Here is a 20,911-nt window from a genome sequence, read left to right on the forward strand (position 1 = left end):
GCTCCCTGTTGGCCAAGTTGTGTAACTGCTGCCCCTTTTCTCTGCTGCCTACTATCGTCCAGGCTGTGTAACAGCAGGGTTTAATCCCTGTTTCCTTCTGCTGCCTCTTGGCAACCTGATCAAGAGGGGGCAGCAGAGAGCAGGCAAAGAGGCTGCCATTACAGAACCTGGGCAAAAGGGGGAAGTAGAGAGTAGGGCAGGAGGCTGCAGTCACATAATTTCAGCCTCTTCCCTTGCTCTTATGTATCAGATTCCCACCATATGCAGCAAAATAGTCGCAAATGCACTTGTGAACTGTGACATCTGTATATGCCCGGTTCCCGCCACCCCAGCCCCTGACCTTCTTTGCCTGGCTAGAAGTTATTTTTGTGAGCAGAAAATTTGCCAAGGTACCAAAGAGCAGTTATGGGGAGATGTGGAATAACATGCAGGGGCAAGAGGGAGGTGCCATCCTTTACTTCCATGTTGTCAGTCCTCTTAGGGGGCAGGGATAAAGATTGTCTTCTTCTGGGGCTTCCTGCACCGCCGCACGGTGACAGTGACAGGAGCCGGGTCCAGAGGCATTCCTGCCACAGAAGGCATCGTGCCAAACTGGAAGAAGCAAAGGGGAAGAGCTTGTTACAGGGAGGCAATGAAATGCAAAACAGCACGCTAGAAATCTGCTAAAGTTGCAACGGTTAGCACCCCTTCTTGCAAGGGGGTTTTCTACATCAAAAGTGGACTTGCCTGCATCTTGAAACATGACCGTGGATATTATGTTTGGCAAAGCCAATTTCCCTCAGAGGCAGTGAGGTGTACTGGTTAGAGTGTTGGATTAGGACTGGGGAAACCCCAGGTCCAGCTGTGAAACTCAACAGGAGACTTAGAGCCAATCCATTACCTCTCAGCTTAACCAAACTTGTTGTGAGGGTAAAATATGGAGATGGTGGAGTGGGGAAGAGGACTATGATTTGGGTCCAGGCTAAGCTACCATATTTTTCGCTCTATAAGACGCACCAGACCATAAGATGCACCTAGTTTTTGGAGGAGGAAAACAAGAAAAAAAATATTCTAAATCCCAGAAGCCAGAACAGCAAGAGGGATCGCTGTGCAGTGAAAGCAGCGATCCCTCTTGCTGTTCTGGCTTCTGGGATAGCTGCGCAGCCTGCATTCACTCCATAAGATGCACACACATTTCCCCTTACTTTTTAGGAGGGAAAAAGTGAGTCTTATAGAGCAAAAAATAGGGTACTTAGTTGCGACTTTAGTTTCAAAAGCAGGAAAGTTCAGCTAAGTTCTTAGATACAACTCCACGCATGCCCCCTCGAACTCCTGGGAAGAAAGGCAGGATAAAAACGTAATATATATTAAAAAAAATCTCCTGGAGATGCATGAACATTTGTGCTTCATTAGTTTGGGGTTAGAGTAAAAGGGTTGCTGGGGTAGTTAGCTTCAATCGTGCCATTTTATAGGTGACTGCTGAAATAGTCACAACAATAGTCAGCCCACAACTTATGCGGCGGTTACATTTTGGGGATTGCATCTACTGTAAATAAGTTGGAGCAGGGCTGGAGGGCTTCTTGAGCAAATCATTGTAGTTCAGATTTGACTGAAAAGAAGTGAATCCACGTACTTCTAATATTTATGTATTTCTAATATGTACTTCTAATATTTATTTATTTACCGGATTCCCCTAACTACAGTTAAAAACATGGATTGGCTTAGGGCTTTGCAAAATAGAGTGCCAAAGGTTAAAACTGGCATATAATTCGTTGACAGTGCTTTATTCACCAAAAGCCTGCAGGTTTCTCTGTCTGTCTGTCTGTTTGTGTATTAAAAAGCACTTGTTACCGTACCTCCTGCATATTTAATTTTTTTAAAAATCAAAATGCTACAAATGTGAACAATTCTTAAATTTATTCTCTATTTCATTTTAGCTCTGATGTGCCTTTTTGCAGTTATAAATGGTTCTGACATTTCTACCAGGGTCAGCCTCCCTGAATTGGGATTTGGATGAAAGTGCAACGGGTGTGCCTTTCTACATTCTTTGGATGTACAACTCTATGGTACGTGCACCCGCCTTCCCACCAGGAGGCCTGTGCTCACCTTATAGGGTGCACTCCACTTCCCAGCACCTGCCACGTTGAGAGACCTCACGCGCAGCAAGTACGTAGTGCCAGGAGTCAGATTCTCCAGGTGCTCTTCTGTCTGCGAGCAAAACCAATGGATGTTCTTGCCTTGACCGTCCAGCCTGGCCTCCTGCAGTTGCAGCTCGTAGAAGGAAATCAACTCCCCGTTGCGTGGGCCTGACCAAGAAACCTATGGAGGAGAGAAAATGGGCATCATGCAGAAAACTAGAAGACAAGCTCTTTCACTTGATCTCAACATCTTCAGGGAAGTGGGTGCTAAAGGGGTCCTTCCACTGGTGCAGGGAGGAACCGTGGTGGCTGGTGCCCATTGGGATTTATGGGACAGAAAACAAGGAGACCAGTAGCAAGTGGAGCCAGAGCAAATCCAACTGATTCTAGTTTTGTCCCCCATCCTCTACCCTGTTGAGTTCTGCCGGAAATAAGGAGGAGGAAGCTGGCATTCAGGGCCACCCCTGGGGCTGGTTGTAAGGAAGATGGTGGACAGGTGGTAGCTGGTTGAAGACAGATGGAGGTTGGCTGGGCAGTGATCTCTTTACCCTAATGTACCAGCCTCCTAACCAGATCAAACCTATCCATTCTTAAGGAAATCAGCCCTGAGTGCTCACTGGAAGGACAGATCGTGAAGCTGAGGCTCCAATACTTTGGCCACCTCATGAGAAGAGAAGGCTCCCTGGAAAAGACCCTGATGTTGGGAAAGATTGAGGGCTCAAGAAGAAGGGGACGACAGAGGACGAGATGGTTGGACAGTGTTCTTGAAGCTACCAGCATGAGTTGGACCAAACTGTGGTAGGCAGTGGAAGACAGGAGTGGCTGGCGTGCTCTGGTCCATGGGGTCACGAAGAGTCGGACACGACTAACTGACTAAACAACAACAACAACCAGCCTCCACTGCCCTTAAGGGACATACACCAAGAGGTAGCCTTAGTCTTCTCTGAAATAGAAGGAAACACTGGGGGTTCTTCCAGGCAGCCTGTGTATTGAACATTCACCCTGACTTGTTTGTAGGGAGGTTAGTGAGTGCTTCTCAACACTTTCCAGTGCATTTCCCCAACATTTCTCTTAGCACAAGATGTCCAGTCTCTCCAGGAAGCGAGTTGGTTGCACAACACCTCCCAATCAACTATAACTGCGCAACCTGAATTTGGCAGTGTGCAGCTGAATGCTGGACCCTGCAGCCAAGTGTTAGTTCTTAGCTTTAAAAAAAAGGTAAAGGTAAAGGACCCCAGGACAGTTAAGTCCAGTCAAAGGAGATTATGGGGTTGTGGCGCTCATCTCGCTTTCAGGCCAAGGGAGCCAGCGTTTGTCCACAGACAGCTTTCTGGGTCATGTGGCCAGCATGACTAAACGCTTTTGGTAAAACAGAACACAGTGATGGAAATCAGAGTGCCCGGAAACGCCATTTACCTTCCTGCTGCAGTGGTACCTATTTATCTACTTGCACTGGTGTGCTTTCGAACTGGTAGGTTGGCAGAAGTTGGGACAGAGCATCGGGAACTCACCCCATTGCAGGGATTTGAACCGCTGACCCGATCAGCAAGCCCAAGAGGCTCAGTGGTTTAGACTACAGCGCCACCCACATGGTAAGTTCCTGGCTTACCACTCATGGTTTGTCTTGGGGGCAGACAAACTACAAGCCTTGGTTTTGGATGCCATGTTAAGCCAAAACATAGTTTAGCTCCTGGTAGTGAAGCAGCAACAGCAATATCAGGAGAGGAATGAAGCGGCTGTGATTTTTGCTGTGAGTACCAATGGCACACTCATTCCTTCTTGTGCAGTCATGGTTTAGCTCAGCTTTATGTGCAAACCATGCCACTATGTCCAATACAAGCTATATTCCAAACACTGTAATTTCCAGGCACTTGAAACTGAAGACTATTGCTGTGCACTTGGAGGGCAGTTGGCCTGGATGACCCACTGGGATTCCTTGTGTGATGTTTTCGCTCTTAAGGTTTCTGTGAGCAGAGTTGTCAAGGGTGGCTTATCCTGAGGCAACACGTCTTAAGGCCTGAAAGAAGACTATTTATAGCCAGTGACAGTCAGGTGATGTGTTTCGATGGGAGTTAAGATGGCTCAGGAAAAGGATGAAGAGCGATGACTAAGCCTTATTGTCCCCAGCCCCATTAAGCAGGAAGAGGGGTTAAAAGAGAAGGAAGCGATCAACCTGCAGATGTTTTTGTGACTGATGGAGAATCAATGGACAAAAGGATACAGAGGGCTGAATTGCTCTCTGTAAAAGGCACTGTAAAAGGCTCTGGCAGTTCCATTAGAAATCTGATGGGGAGCATTGCACCTGGGACCCCTGTATTTTCCACCTATGCTCAACCTGTGCACGTGTATAAATCAGGGATGGGGAATTGCAGATGACACCAAACTGGGAGGGGTGGCTAACACCCCAGAGGACAGGATCACACTTCAAAACGACCTTGACAGATTAGAGAACTGGGCCAAAACAAACAAGATGAATTTTAACAGGGAGAAATGTAAAGTATTGCACTTGGGTAAAAAAAATGAGAGGCACAAATACAAGATGGGTGACACCTGGCTTGAGAGCAGTACATGTGAAAAGGATCTAGGAGTCTTGGTTGACCACAAACTTGACATGAGCCAACTGTGTGACGCGGCAGCTAAAAAAGCCAATGCAATTCTGGGCTGCATCAATAGGAGTATAGCATCTAGATCAAGGGAAGTAATAGTGCCACTGTATTCTGCTCTGGTCAGACCTCACCTGGAGTACTATGTCCAGTTCTGGGCACCACAGTTCAAGAAGGACACTGACAAACTGGAACGTGTCCAGAGGAGGGCAACCAAAATGGTCAAAGGCCTGGAAACAATGCCTTATGAGGAACGGCTAAGTGAGCTGGGCATGTTTAGCCTGGAGAAGAGGAGGTTAAGGGGTGATATGATAGCCATGTTCAAATATATAAAAGGATGTCACATAGAGGAGGGAGAAAGGTTGTTTTCTGCTGCTCCAGAGAAGCGGACACGGAGCAATGGATCCAAACTACAAGAAAGAAGATTCCACCTAAACATTAGGAAGAACTTCGTGACAGTAAGAGCTGTTTGACAGTGGAATTTGCTGCCAAGGAGTGTGGTGGAGTCTCCTTCTTTGGAGGTCTTTAAGCAGAGGCTTGACAACCAGATGTCAGGAGTGCTCTGATGGTGTTTCCTGCTTGGCAGGGGGTTGGACTCGATGGCCCTTGTGGTCTCTTCCAACTCTATGATTCTATGAATCTGTGGCCTCTGCAGAAGTTCTTGGACTCCAAATCCCATCAGCTCCAGCCAGCATAGCCAATGGCCAGGGATGAGAAGAGTTGTAGTTTAGTAGCATATGGGAGGCAACAGGTTCCCCATTGCTGATATAAATGGCCTGCTATTGTGATGATTTTATTATGATGCTGCTGCTTATTATGATGCTTTTTACAATGTTTTAATTATTATGCTCCATAAAATATGTTCTTTTTTTAAAAAAATAATATTTTATTAAGTTTAACAATAAAAAAGTAGAACAATAAAAACACAAAGAAAATATAAAACACAACAATACAAACTTTCACGATACATAAAATACAAACATTTAACAAGAAAACAAAAAAAGACAATCAACACTCAAAAAGTAGAATAAGAAAAACACAAATCACTCTTTTCCAATTATTCATCTTCAATTAACTTATTTTCCTGACTTCCTCACGCCTCCCTTTTTTATATCCCTTTTTAACAATTAGTTCAGCAAATTCGTATCCTACTACTTTATCCTTATTTATTTTACCTCCCAAATTTCAAATTTTTATCTCTTATTACTAGAACCCCCATAAAATGTGTTCTTAATGTTGTACACCACCCTGGGACCCTTCACTCCAGTCACTCTCCTCAAACCTTATTCCACAAACACTTAAACAAGCATCTGAGCCCCCAAAATCTCTCACGTCTCATAGGGTTGAGGTGCATGTAACAATATGGGTTCCTCAGAGGTGCACTAAATGTGATCTATGCTCAAATGTTGCATCCCCATTTACCCGGTGGGGTAGTTGAAGAGGAGTTCAGCTTTTGGCTTAAAGAGAGACCCGGCTCTCCAGTCACAGTAACCTAGCAATGCAGAGGAGGCCATTTTGTGTCAGGAGGCCCCACCTGAGCGCTGGTGCTGCTGACGGTGTGCTCGCGGATGAAGGGCTGTGGCGGCAGTTCCACACACACAGGAGACTCTGAGCCGCTGTCGGAGAGGCTGGTCTCCCCGTCGCTCATGTCCAGGTCGACGGGGACGCTGGGGCTGCTGCTGCGTCGAGGGCGGCTTGGCGGGGGCCTGCGAGCAGCTTTCTTCGGAACCGACAGCCCGGCCAGCAAGTCATCCAAAGTGTGAGGTAAACTGCAGGCTGAGTAGAGGATGTGTTTGGGGGTCTCGATGATGCTGCCCAGGCCAGAGCTGGATGTGTCGCTGCTTTCACTGGGAAGGCTCGAGTGATTTCTGTAGAGCTGAAACTAAATTAAAAGAGGAACAACCCACCCAAACAACCCCTGAGTGAAACCTGCTTGCAGAACTTGTTGTTCATGTTCTCCTAAGCCAGAGGTGGGGAACTTGATGCCCTCCTGATGTTGATGCACTACAATTTCCACCCCCGACCATTGGGCATGCTGGCTGCAGCTGATAGGACCTGGAGTCCATCAACATCTGGAGGGCTGCAGGTTCCCCATTCATCTCCTCACACTCCAACATTTTTCCGTTTATTGAAAGGATGTATATATTCCAGATGACTGACAATACTTTAAGAAGCATCAATAGAACCTAGGAAGGTCTTCATTTTCACTACTACTTGTAGCATCTAAAAGAAGAAAACATGGTCCCAATGTTGGTGGACTCCAGTTCCCACCAGGGGAACTTATTTCATTTTCCGTTGGCAGTCTCATGCCAGCGTAAGCTGGAGCCAGGGCAACGGATACAACTCCTGCCTTTGTACAATAGCCTACAGCCACACAAAATCCAGATGTTTCCGCATACACTCCCCCCTACCCCACACATCCTCTGAGGCATCACCACAGATCAAAGACACATCCCAGCAATGAAAAGCACTCGAGGGGGGGCATGGAGCAGGTCCAGTTATGGCCTGGGGACAGTTCTGAGAGCCAAACAGAGATGCCGGGGGGGGGGGTCATATTCACTCCCTGGGCCTAAGGTTCCCAACTCCTCATTTATATGATCAAAGTATCTCCTTAGGCTGCACCCTTCCCCCTTGAATTAGCTTTTTTGGGGGTTCCTTATGAATTAACTTTGATTATAGGAGCTGTAGATTGATTATCGAGGGATGGGGGTAGGGGTAGGTGTGTAGGTGTGTAGGAATCAAGCCTAGTCAGAGGAATTGGCCACTCTCCAGGCACCCGGCTTGAGTTCCTTGTTGACCTCCCCGTCTGCGACTCCCGGCAAGATCAGGCGAGATCTCAATCGGCGATCCTCCTCTAACGTGAGAAGAACACACCACTCCTCCCCTGCCATCCCCAGGGAGGGGAAAGAGACAGACAGAAATGTATTTACATGCCTTTATTTCTGTCTTTCCAGCAGTACAGAGAAACGTGTCTGCACTCTCTTAACACCAACAGCAGAGAGAGAGAACTCCTCCCCTGTACTTCCAGTACAGGTCAGATGACACTGTGAGCTAACATCCGGTGCTCAGTACAGTGAATAGACTGTTCCTTTGTTCCCACGCTACAGTCCCAAGCATCAACATCCTGTTTGGCTTTCCAGCCATCTGGAGCTCGCTGCTGCATTGCTCCTTTTTCGTAACAAGGTGGGCCTCAGTCCACCAGTCTCAGAGGGGGCCCTAGCACCCTCTACTTCCTTCTTCTGGGATGCCTGGTTCCCTGTTGATGGCCCACATTAGTGGTTGTTTTTTTTAAAGCATTTTAGAGAAATACCTCACCTACCATTTTCAAGCAGGGGAGAGGTCATGCCCTTGGGAAGGAGAGACTTGACGAGGCTTCTCTGTGGCAGATATGATGAGTGGTGATGAATGACTTGCACCTTTAAGGCTGCATCTGTTCACAGGAATGGGGGGGGGAGGATTTGAGTGTATCAGGATTAAATAGGCCCACACATCTGTTGAGCCTCAAGATCCGGAAAGCTTTCGGCTGCAAGGAGCAGAACCCTTTCCACATCGAAATGCATCTGCCCAGGAACCAACTTGTGCATGCAGCAAAGGGAGGCTTAGCCAGGGGCACACTTTGGGCTTTTGAATTTCAGTGGTGCCCTGCGCAACGCCAAAATTTGGCGCCCTCCGCCCCAGCCTCTTGTTGCGGTGCCCTCTGAACTCAATCCCCAGGGTGGGCGAACTAGTTGTGCTCCCCCCAAATCCATCTCTGTGATGGCCAGCCCCTTGGACTTCCTTAGCATGGCTTCCACTCAGTCTCCCTTGTTGTTACCTAGGCAGAGAACTCCCTTTGCTAACTTTCCAGGAAAACAAAACTAAACAAAAAACAAAACAAAACAAAACATAGCTTGGTTGGAGAGGGTTTTGTTTTGTTTCTTTGCTTTCAGAAAAACGCAGGAAGAGAAGCCATTTCCCCAGCTTCAGAAGAGGAAGAACAGAGCTGTTTACCTTCACGGAATAGACAGGTTATGCACTTGGCTTCACTCCTGAGCTGGGGGTTCTGCTCCCAGATCCAGCCCAAAACCCCAACCAGGAGCAGGGAAGCCTTTTCAATCCATGGACTTCGTTCCTTTCTAGGTAACTTTCCAGGGACCACATGCCAGAGGTAAAACTGAGCAGAGCAACTAATGTGACTTTCACCTCTGTACACACACTCACATGTACTCCTCTCCTCTAGCCTCTATCCCAGGGGTTGTCAACCTGGTCCCTACCACCCACTAGTGGGCATTTCAGGATTCTAGGTGGGAGGTAGGGGGTTCTACGGCACAAGCTGAATCCTCCTTCCATCGAGCACTGGTGGGCGGTAAGGAAATTTTACCATCAAGAAAGATGCATTAGTGGGCGGTAGGTATAAAAAGGTTGACTACCCCTGCTGTATCCAGACAAGCAAGAGGCATTGTCAGAGGTCAAAGACACATTCCAGCCAGGCAAAAACATTCAAGGAGGGTGCAAAGCAGCAGGGGCAGAAAGGGGTGTGGGCTGGGGAGAGTTCTGAAGGCCAGAAAGAGAAGTCTGGAGGGACACATCTGGCCCAAGACCCTGAGGCTTCCCATCCCTGCCCTTGACTTTCCCCAAACTGCTGAAATCTCCTCCCTAGCTCCACACACACTCAGTTTCTGTTTTGCAACCTAAATCCCTTCCCTGAACATATCTGTGGTGCCGCCACCACCCCTTCCATCAGTTTGCTCCCTAAAAGGACACCTTTTCCATGAGGACTCTGGCCCAGTACTCATTCCCAGATGTAATCAAGCTTAAAACACACACACAAAAATCTAAACTTTTGTGGCTTTGCAGATGTTGCAGGACTCTGATTCTCATCAGCCATAAACAGAGTGGCCTATGGTCAGGGATGATGGGAATTATAGTCCAACAACTTCCCTCGTCTATAGGATTGGAATGTAAATGTGTTTGCTGACATTTCATTTTTATCCTATCTCCCTTGCGCTGTCATTTTCCTCATCGCTGATTTTTCATTGTAAGCTTCTGTCTGTGTTTTGTTTTCGAAAGTCTGTAAAGTGGTACGTACGTGAATGGTATAACGACTACTACTACTACTACTACTACTACTACTACTACTACTACTATTACTATTACTACAAGGATGCCTGTATAGAATTTACTGACACTGTCCTGGTCCTTCAAAACAAAGATGGGGGCCGCCCTACATGGAATCATTACAGAGGTTTCTAATTTTTTGGAGCAGATCATGGTTCCTTATGTCATGCCCTGTACTTGGGCATTATATAAAACTCCAAGGTCCAGAGAAAGCCACTGCCAGGCAAACAAGCTAGAATGCTGGGTACCCAGCCTATTGCCACTTTCCCTCGCTCCCCTCACAGCCACCCCTTGTGTTTCAGCCCTGTTGCTGTCCAGACTAGCTCTGCCTCTGCCTCCAGACCCATGGAGCTGACTTACCGCCCACAGGATGCCCCAGCACTAGCATATTGGAGGCTATGAGTCTGAAGGCCTGTCCCAGAAAGGCCACTGTTTGCCTAGTCCTCATTATGCCACAGTGCTACCCCTTCCATTGTGACCAGGCACAGTCAATGTGGGGCAGGCCTAGGACTAGGCCCCAGGGCCCTTTTACATGAACGTAGCTGCTGACTGGCTCAGTGCAGTAATTGTATTAATGAAAAAATGAACAAACATGAACACACATGTATACCAGCTGATATGTTTCTATTGTGATAGGAATTTTGAGGTCTTAGATATATGGTAATGTTCATAACCGCACGTACATAGATCAGCACAGGAAGACTGACCTGAAGCCATTTTGATTCCTAAACTGAGCAAATGTTTTCTCTGCAAGGTCAAAGTGGAAAAGCCTCTCCATTGTCTTTTCCTTCACAAATCCTGTCTTAAGTGTATGTCTGTGTATGAATAGGTTGTGAGCCTGTGACCTGGCCCAGGAACTAAGTATTTATCATTACAAAAGATTGGCCAGGCTCCCCAGGCATTCCAGTCAAGTAACCTGCCAGACAGGAGATAAACAAGGACAGGAGAAAAACAACATTCAAATTTCTGTTTAGACCGCCTTTTCTGTAATGTAGGTATGATGTATCTGAGGGGTGGTCTTAGGTTACATCCCTTCTGTGATATATGTATGATGTTTCTGGGGGTGGTCTTGATCTACAGGGTGGCAATTTCAAAAGTCTTTATAAGGCCTTGCACGCCATTTTTCTGGGTTCCTCCTCTCTCCTGTGGGTGAAGGGAGCACCCTGTTGCAACAGATCAATAAAGATCAAGCTTACTAGCTGCTTTGCTTCTCAATATTCTCTGGTTGGCCTCTGTTATTCTCTCCTACCTGTCAGAGGCTTAGTGCTGTCCAGCTGGCCATAGATAAGACTCCGGGCTCCCAGCCAGTTCCAAACAATTGATTTATTTGACAAAGTTCAAACGTACATCTCCAGCGTTTCCATTAACCTCCTTCCCCTTGTGCGCAGTTGCTCCCTCTAATGTTACTTCTTCCTTTTTTTCACCCAGCATGCAAGTCTGTGAAAACTCCTCCCCTTACTTCCTCTGTGTACAGCATGACTTGTCCCAGGCTCATCCTCCTCCCCCTCTACGTCAGACTGACTGTCTGACGACACGCTGCTGATAATCTCTTTAGGCTCTCTATAACTGCTGGTTTCTGTCCTTTCATCTTTTCCCATTTGCCTCTCCCTGACACTACCAATAGGGAACCTATGTAAGGACTCTGTATGGGCTCTTGGATACCCCATAAGGGAAAAGGGCAATTTTTGTTTACAACACTATCATTATAGACATAGGACCGGAGCTGTTTTTTGTGGCAATGCTCACCACTGGTACAGATTACTAGCATCTTTTTTGTACCAACAGTACTTTTATCAATATATGAGTACTAGCACCTCTTTTATTTTATTTTTAACCAAAAATACCAGTGCTTAGGACAATTGTGTGCTTTGGTGTTGCTTAACACAATTGGAAGCCAATGCCTGTGCAAAATCCCGCTCTTGCCAGAGCCCGGAATGAAACCAATTATATACAAGTTTAGGAAGGCCGAAAGGAAGCAGTACTAACAGCATAAGAGAGAACATTTCCTATTGGCTCTGCTTTATGGAAGGGGTTCTTCTGGTTGGCTGTGAAATAAATAAATAATTCCCCCCCCCAAGGGGGTCTTTGCCTCAGAAGGAGGACTGGGACCTCGGAAGGAGCGTGGTTGTAGAAGGCTTCGTACCGGTCGGGAATTGACACAGACCACACCAGGATTTGAGAAAAAGCAAAGTCTGATCTTTATTGAAAGAACAGAGAAAAAAACGAAACTGTTGCAACAGGGTCCCCGCTCACGTAATAAAACGAAGTGAGAGCCCGAACAAAACAGCTGCCTTGACTCTTATACCTTTTGGTTTCCATACAGATCAATAACAGCGGAGATGGCAGGAAGTGACATGAATGGCGTGAAGAGGGGATTAACATAAGGTAAGAAGGATGTTGTAAGACCTTTGGGAGGTGTCAAATATTGCTGGCGGGCTGGGATAATATGTGTTGAGCTTCCTCTCATTTATTCTGGATCTGATTAATGGCTTTTCCTTTATCTACAGGAAAAATCTCCATAGTTGCTGATAATCAGCATGCAGATCACAGAGGCTGGATGTTCGGGAAATGGCTTCAATGTTAATGTGAGATCTTGCTCTGCGTTGCTATCAACTTGGGTGTGATAGTCTGATGTTTGCATACTTATTGGAAAATAAAACTACAGTGGTACCTCGGGTTACAGACGCTTCAGGTTACATATGCTTCAGGTTACAGACTCCGCTAACCCAGAAATAGTGCTTCAGGTTAAGAACTTTGCTTCAGGATGAGAACAGAAATCGTGCAGCGGCGGTGCGGCAGCAGCAGGAGGCCCCATTACCTAAAGTGGTGCTTCAGGTTAAGAACAGTTTCAGGTTAAGTACGGACATCTGGAACGAATTAAGTACTTAACCTGAGGTACCACTGTACTTTATTTTGAGGCGGTATTTGTGTGTATTCATGGAATTATTTTTTGGGACGCGGGTGGTGCTGTGGGTAAAACCTCAGCGCCTAGGACTTGCCGATCGTATGGTCGGCGGTTCGAATCCCCGTCGTTCGGTCCCAGCGCCTGCCAACCTAGCAGTTCGAAAGCACCCCTGGGTGCAAGTAGATAAATAGGGACCGCTTACCAGCGGGAAGGTAAACGGCGTTCCATGTGCTGCGCTGGCTCGCCAGATGCAGCTTGTCATGCTGGCCCCGTAACCCGGAAGTGTCTGCGGACAGCGCTGGCTCCCGGCCTGTAGAGTGAGATGAGCGCACAACCCTAGAGTCTGGCAAGACTGGCCCGTACGGGCAGGGGTACCTTTACCTTTATGGAATTATTTGCAGACCCAGCAGATGGCAGTGTGGTGGAGAGTGTTTTGGCAGCTACAGTTTGGATACATTCAGAAAAATACAGCCTAGTGCAGCATTACATTTCTGTAAAGGTACATTCATGGAAAAAGAGATACATTTCAGTAAGGATACATTCAGATACATTCTTATACATTTTAGTGATAGCAAAAGGTAAAAAAGACACAGCAAAATGATACATTCAATGATACATGAAAAAGACACAGCATACATTCTGATACATTTCAGTGATAGCAAAAGAAGGTAAAAAGGCACAGCAAAATGATTTATTCTCAAACGATGCATTCTGCAAGGCACAGTTCATTTTCTTGTGGGGTTTTTAAGGTAGAGCACTATAATTCTGATATTGGTAGGGTCATTTTCCTTTATTCCCCTCTCTGACCCTGACTCTCTTACGACAGCTGACACCTGCCTCTTTCTTATTGGCTGCTCCTTGCTATATAAGGCCTACTGTTGAGATGGTTTTGAGGCATTGTTTTATCTAGATGTGTGCTAAGGGTGGCCAGGTGGCCCTCCTTTATCTGACACAAAGTGAAGCTTTGCTGTGTGGGGTGTGTGTGTGTGTGTGTGTGTGTAAAAGCAGTGTTTAATTCTTTATCTGCCAGATTCCCCCTTGAACCTGTGCCCCAACACCGCCCTGCTTTTACCCCTGCCAGTGCTTCAGGTGCATGTTAACATCACCTTCCCAGGTTATAATAAATAGTTAGACTTCATAACGCTAATAATAATAATAATAATAATAATAATAATAATAATAATAATAATATCCTCCATGGGACATACCAGGAGAGGTGGTCCCATAGGTACGAAGGTCCTAGGCTGTATAGTAATAATAATAATAATTTATTTATACCCCGCCCATCTGGCTGAGTTTCCCCAGCCACTCTGGGCGGCTCCCAATCAAGTATTAAAAACAATACAGCATTAAATATTAAAAACTTCCCTGAACAGGGCTGCCTTCAGATGTCTTTTAAAGATAGGGTAGCTACTTATTTCCTTCACATCTGAAGGGAGGGTGTTCCACAGGGTGGGTGCCACTACCGAGAAGGCCCTCTGTCTGGTTCCCTGTAACCTTAGTTCTCGCAATGAGGGAACCGCCAGAAGGCCCTCGGCACTGGATCTCAGTGTCCAGGCTGAACGATGGGGGTGGAGATGCTCCTTCAGGTATACAGGACCAAGGTGATTTAGGGCTTTAAAGGTCAGCACCAACACTACAACATGTAGTTCAGGAGCTTACTTCATTTTTCATTTCCATCTCCAAATAATGGATACTCTAAAAATCCCCTCTCTTTTCCTCTTTTGTTTTGTTGATGACCTATAGTTTCCCTCATAGGGGGAAGGATGGGAGAAATTTCTTCTGCAGCTTTAAGGGCAAGAGGGAATTTTTTAAATCTGCACGGGTGTGTGTTTGTGTGTAACACAATAGGAGGCAGACGGAGCTGGAAGAAAATGCCTGTAGAGAGAACGCCATTGGCTGCCAAGGGAACAAGGCAAGAAATGAGCTTTGTTTGGAGGATAAAAAAACAGAAACATGATCCAAGGAAGGCAGCGTCTGACAAGAATCATCCTGTATGAGGCATCTGAAAAGCCTGACAGGTTCCAAAATGCGTTCCTTCCATCCTAGGCAAAGCTGGAGTTACCTGATGTGTGTTACAAGGAGGGTCATGACAAGGATCAGCAGCTACTACTGGCAGCCCAGGGTGCCACTTTGACTTCTGGGGGCTTCCTATCCAGCGCTTGAATGATAAGGTTCAGCATCAGCAGTTGGCTCAGAAGGGCTCCTAGCCAGCCCAGTCTGGCTGTGATGCCGCTCCTCACCTGCTCCCCAGAGGCTACTGCAGTGGTGGGTGGAAGTTTCTCAGTTCAGCTAACATCCTTAGGGGCCGCCTGCCATCTTTATTTATCCAAAATGGACAGGCCTCAACCCAAACTTCAAAAATGGCACTGAGGTGAGGGCCCAGTTGCCCCTCTCCTATCTACTCCTTTGAGCCTTGGACTTGCTGATCAGAAGGTCGGCAGTTCGAATCCCTGCGACGGGGTGAGCTCCTGTTGCTCGGTCCCTGCTCCTGCCAACCTAGCAGTTCGAAAGCACGCCAAAGTGCAAGTAGATAAATAGGTACCGCTCTGGCGGGAAGGTAAATGGCGTTTCTGTGCGCTGTTCTGGTTCGCCAGAAGCGGCTTAGTCATGCCACATGACCCGGAAGCTGTATGCCGGCTCCCTCGGGCAATAAAGCGAGATGAGCGCCGCAACCCCAGAGTCGGTCAGGGATCCCTTTACCTTTACGATTCTGCAACTCACCACATTTAATGTGAACATGATGGACATATGGATGAGGGCCTCATCAAGGGCTGTCCCGAGACATCTTCCTGCTTAGGGTTACCGGAAATTGGAAGGGGGGTGGACACCCCCCCAAGCCTTGCCTCTCCACACTACGAGGCAAAGACAAAGAGCTTCCACTGAACATTACCAAATGTAGCAAACTGATAAATGCATCTATGTACTGGCTCAATGGGAAAACTTTAGGAAGTCATGTAAAATCACTCCAGTGATGGATTTACACCATTCCAACGTTCTAATCAGAAGGAAAATGGCTACCAGAAGAGGTGTGACGCGGCAGCTAAAAAGGCCAATGCAATTCTGGGCTGCATCAATAGGAGTATAGCATCTAGATCAAGGGAAGTAATAGTGCCACTGTATTCTGCTCTGGTCAGACCTCACCTGGAGTACTGTGTCCAGTTCTGGGCACCACAGTTCAAGAAGGACACTGACAAACTGGAACGTGTCCAGAGGAGGGCAACCAAAATGGTCAAAGGCCTGGAAACGATGCCTTATGAGGAACGGCTAAGGGAGCTGGGCATGTTTAGCCTGGAGAAGAGGAGGTTAAGGGGTGATATGATAGCCATGTTCAAATATATAAAAGGATGTCACATAGAGGAGGGAGAAAGGTTGTTTTCTGCTGCTCCAGAGAAGCGGACACGGAGCAATGGATCCAAACTACAAGAAAGAAGATTCCACCTAAACATTAGGAAGAACTTCGTGACAGTAAGAGCTGTTTGACAGTGGAATTTGCTGCCAAGGAGTGTGGTGGAGTCTCCTTCTTTGGAGGTCTTTAAGCAGAGGCTTGACAACCATATGTCAGGAGTGCTCTGATGGTATTTCCTGCTTGGCAGGGGGTTGGACTCGAAGGCCCTTGTGGTCTCTTCCATGATTCTATGATTCTATGAAAGCTCGGTTTCTTGTTGTCAAATGAGACACACCAACTTGGGGGACAACTGAAGATGCTCTTGCAGATTATCTCAGTGATCGGGCTGGACTAGAAGAGTTCAGGTGATCCCTGACTTATCCTGGACCAGGTTGTTCAGGGCTTTGTAAATCAATGCAAGAACCTTGAACCTGGCTCAGTAGCAGATGAGGAGCCAGTGCACCTGTTTTAACAGTGGGGTCACATGTTCTCAACCAGAAGCTCCCATTAGCAATATGGCTGCAGCATTCTGCAGCAGCTGGAGTTTCTGAACCAGACCCACACGCAGGTCCACAAGGAACACATTACAGTAATCAAGCCTCAAGGGTAGCAGTGCATGAACTACAGTGGACATGCTATAGACTGGGGCAAAAGCTATTCTCAGCTGGCATGCTGCTTGAAGAAAACTGGGAAGAGCAAAGACCAGAAGAAAAAGAAGAGAAGAGGCAGCCAGTGGTGGAAAGTTCTTCACCTAAACATTAGGAAGAACTTTGTGACAGTAAGAGCTGTTCGACAGTGGAATTTGCTGCCAAGGAGTGTGGTGGAGTCTCCTTCTTTGGAGGTCTTTAAGCAGAGGCTTGACAACCATATGTCAGGAGTGCTCTGATGGTGTTTCCTGCTTGGCAGGGGGTTGGACTCGATGGCCCTTGTGGTCTCTTCCAACTCTATGATTCTATGATTCTATGAGCTTGGGAGAGAGCTAGGGGCAGCCATAATCCCTGAAGCATGAGACCATGTACACAGCAGCCCCACTGCCTGGGTGATAATCCCTGGCATCTGGCACCTGAGTGCCAGACAGGTAGTCATCCCAATCACAATAGCAAACCCAGCCTCAATGGATTGGGGTCTCGTCAAGAGGAAAGGGTGTGCTTAACTTGTCTGGGAAACAGGAACATGTAAATACTTCCCTTTCTTTTACCTAGTGGGTGTGAGGTGGAGGTGAAGGAAGGGAGAGGGGGCAAACCTTATACTCAGGTTTCTGCCAGAAGACCCTTCCCAGTTTATGACATAGTTATGACAAAATGTATGATGTTTTTGCTAAGGGTGTTATAGGTAAAATGGGAAACTTATAAAAAGGGGAGTCATTCTTCTTTCTGCTTCTTCCATGTGGTAGTTTGAAGTCCTGTTGCAACAGTTCCTTGAATAAAGTTCAGGCCTACAGGCTGCTGTTTTGCTCCTATATTCTTTGTTTGGTGTCTTTGTTTGGTAATCCAAGTGAGCCGGGGGAATTTTTCTTTAACATTTAGTCATCATAGCTCTGTGGTAGAACATCTGCTTTGCATGCAGGAGGGCTCAAATTCAACCCCAAGCATCTCCAGATTGGACTGCCTGGGACAGAACTCTGTCTCCAGCCAGCCACTGTCAGCCAGTGTAGTCAGCACTGAGTTAGATGGCTCAACGGCCTGAGTATAAGGCAGCATCTTATGGTGCCTGAGGACAAGATGGTGCTCTTCCCATTGATTTGAAGGTTATTGTGAAAAGGTTTGAAGAAACGAATAACAAATTATAAGGTAAAAGGTAAAGGTAAACTTACCTTACTTTCTTCTTGTTGTTAGCTACCTTACTTGCATCAAGAGATGGTCTTAAAATATATTGGAATAAATAGAGTTAATAAAAGTTTAATTAAAAAATCTACCAGCTACCAGCCAGTATTTTATGCTGCAAATGTGCAGTATTTTATGCAGCCAGCTGCCTCCCAGCATACTGTGTTCAGCTAGCAAAATGTGGCCTCCCCTGCTGCAGCAAAGAATGGCAGGTCGAGATTTCAAGCAGGGACATAGCTGTCAACTTTTCCCTTTTATTGCGAGGAATCCTATTCGGAATAAGGGAATTTCCTTTTAAAAAAGGGAAAAGTTGACAGCTATGAGCAGGGGACAGGGAAGGGCCTCCACCATTCTACCCTGCCTCTGAGAGAGAAGAGCTGCAATGTGTCTTTGAGGATGAACTCAGTTGCCTTTGGGCATTTTCTTATTGGGCGGGGATGGAAAAGGGCCGATGGTGGGAGCGGCTGCTCTCTTGTCCATTCCTGGCCTGATCTCTCCCCGCCCCCTTCCGCCCCGCTGTCCCAATCCAGTTCAGGGTGGTGGTGCAGAGAACCAGGTAATCAGTAACTGAGTGTGTGCAAGTGCGTGCGTGTGTGTGTGTGTGTGTGGCCAAAGACTTCCCCCACCTGCACTTGAACCTCCTCTGAAAAGCAGGCAGCTGGGTGATCCGCTGCCTTTCCCCCTTCCCTTTCCCCCACTCCTGCGCTGGCTGCGTGCAAGAGCTAAGTCACCCATTTGTTTTGGCAGTCTCTCCCTCTGCTCTGTACCCAGCCCCTGATGAAAGTCCTACTTGGTTATTACACACCACAGAATGTCGCATAGACAGTGGGAAAACAAAAAACGCAGAACAGCTAAGAGATTAAGACAGATATATAGTTAAATTTATACGTGGCACAGATGATTAATTCCAGAGGGGGAAAGGGAGTTGTATAATTTGCATCTGATTTTATGGTTATGTTCTTTAGATGAGTCAGTGATTTAAAATCTTTGAATCTATAGCTATATCAGCACAGTTCATTGTGTGGAGGTAAGAGACTGAGTTAACCTGGATGAGTGATGTCCGTTCCCCTCGGTGAGTTAGGGATTTCTGCTGCAGGCGAAGACAGGCACCAGCAGATTGAGCAGAAAATATCAATAGTGGGTCCATGGCCACAAAGGTGGTTTCTGGATGAGCTGTGCAGTGAAGTGAGGGGTAGATGGGGCTCGTCAGCCTGGGAAGGTAGCCCATCGAGGAGAAAGAAATCTCTGGTCCTAAACCTCCACTGCCTTGAGGGATATCTACAGGAGAAGAAAAGGCTAGGGAGTCAACTCAACACAAATCAGGAGTGGAGTCCCTGAGACGGTTGGATAGTGTCCTGCACACTTCCTTCTGGCAACTCCTGCAGCCCAGCTGGTGCCAAATGTATTGCTTGTCTTTCCTTTGGACCACATCAGCGAGGCTGCAGGGCGGTGTCTTATAATTTGGGCAGCCCAGGACCTCCATATACGCAAAGTGACCCCCAGGGAGGGACAATGGAGAGGAGAGGCACACTCCATTGCCTCTTGAAACAGATGGGTGCCAACAACGATTAATTATAATACTGTATTTTATTGTATTACACTTTGAATACTATGTGTTATGGAAGTAAAAGAAGCAAAGAAAAATACAATTAAGGAATCATACAGCATATCACAATTGCTACAACTGCAATAAAATTTATTAAGTGGTCCGCCAAGACCCTCAGCGATATTAAGGTGGTCCATTGGCACATCGCCCCAAGGAATCCTGGGAATTGTAATTTGTTAAGGATGCTGGGAAATTGTAGCTCTGCCATAGGTAAACTAGAGCTTCCATGACTTTTTGGGGGGTGGGGGGAGCGTGTTTTGAATCTGCTGTAAAGGTATGTATCATGTTTCACAATGGGCAAAATGAATGCTTGCTTTTGGGGGGAGTGATGTCCATTTCCATTTGGTTTTTAAAAAATGTTTTTAATACTGAAATATTGCACACAGTGATATTTCTGTAACAAAGGCTGCCAAGACCTCTCTCTATAAAAAAAGAATTGGGGTCCGTATTAGTTAGCATGACGGGCGTCCCTTTTCCAATTGGATATTTTACATCAGGCTCCGACATGTCTTGGGCCTGACCTGACCTCACCCAGATCAAAGCTCCATCCCATTGACCCACACAGCCTGTTTGCTCTCACTTTCCTCGCTGCGCGACGTTTGCTGGAACTGGGGGAGCGTGGGCGCACGAGGGAAGCGGCTGGAGGAGGAGGAGGAGGTCCTGATGAACCTGCGCCTGGGGGCTGGGATTGTTCCTGCGCCTTTGTGTGCGTGGGGGGGGGGGGGAGAGAGAGAGAGAGAGAGAGAGAGAGAGAGAGAGAGAGAGAGATTCTCTTCTCCTTTGGAGAGGCTCCTGAGTCGCAGGTGCGACGTGAGCCGCAGACAATGGGCGCTTTGAGAAAGGAGGCCGCGCTATGGGGGCGGGGAAGCGGCGCGCGAGCTTCGGGTCTGGCGATCTCCAAAAGCTAGAGTGCAGGGCCGAGTTAGAAAAGAGCAGCCTTTTCCCTTTACAAACACCTTTACATCCATTCAAACACCACCGCATTCCGTTGATTCAAACCCTTTGGAGAGATCTTCTTCGCCGTCGGATTTTGTTTCAGGCTGAAGCTCGCGCCTCCCTGCAGGATAATAGCAGGCGAGCGTGCTCTCAGGAGGAAAAAGAATGAAAAGGGAGGGTGGCCCGCTGGAAAGCACAAACGCACCGTCCCAATATCGTCCTTTGGTCACCAAACAAGCCCATTTCTCCCGCCAGGGCTTAATGCTCCAAATGTAGGACGGATACCTGGACTAAAGGGACTCCTGAGCGCGTGCAGAGTGCATTCCCTTGACCGCTCCCTAACTCCAGAAAATCCCCAGCGGTTAGGGAGGAAGGACTTACAGCCTTTCTCAACCTGTGGGTCCCCAGATGTTGTTGAACTACAACTCCCATCACC

At 47.1% G+C, this 20,911-nt stretch overlaps 1 protein-coding gene across 2 annotated transcripts; it reads right to left on the bottom strand.

Annotated features, from left to right (window-relative positions):
- Positions 1 to 442: 442 nt before the first annotated feature.
- FNDC8 (fibronectin type III domain containing 8) lies at positions 443 to 18,351 on the bottom strand. Of its 2 annotated transcripts, none has more exons than XM_053398326.1 (5): positions 17,924 to 18,351; positions 8,040 to 8,150; positions 6,255 to 6,602; positions 2,086 to 2,298; positions 443 to 591 (listed from the first exon to the last, which is right to left on the bottom strand). In XM_053398326.1, the coding sequence occupies exons 2-5, from the start codon at positions 8,040 to 8,042 to the stop codon at positions 478 to 480; spliced, it is 678 nt and encodes a 225-aa protein (XP_053254301.1). In that variant the 5' UTR covers positions 8,043 to 8,150; positions 17,924 to 18,351; the 3' UTR covers positions 443 to 477. The 2 variants fall into 2 exon arrangements, with proteins under 2 accessions (XP_053254301.1, XP_053254300.1); XM_053398325.1 differs by lacking the exon at positions 17,924 to 18,351 and adding an exon at positions 10,178 to 10,272.
- Positions 18,352 to 20,911: the final 2,560 nt, after the last annotated feature.

Source organism: Podarcis raffonei, chromosome 8, assembly GCF_027172205.1.
Source record: "Podarcis raffonei isolate rPodRaf1 chromosome 8, rPodRaf1.pri, whole genome shotgun sequence".
Classification (NCBI taxonomy): domain Eukaryota; kingdom Metazoa; phylum Chordata; class Lepidosauria; order Squamata; family Lacertidae; genus Podarcis; species Podarcis raffonei.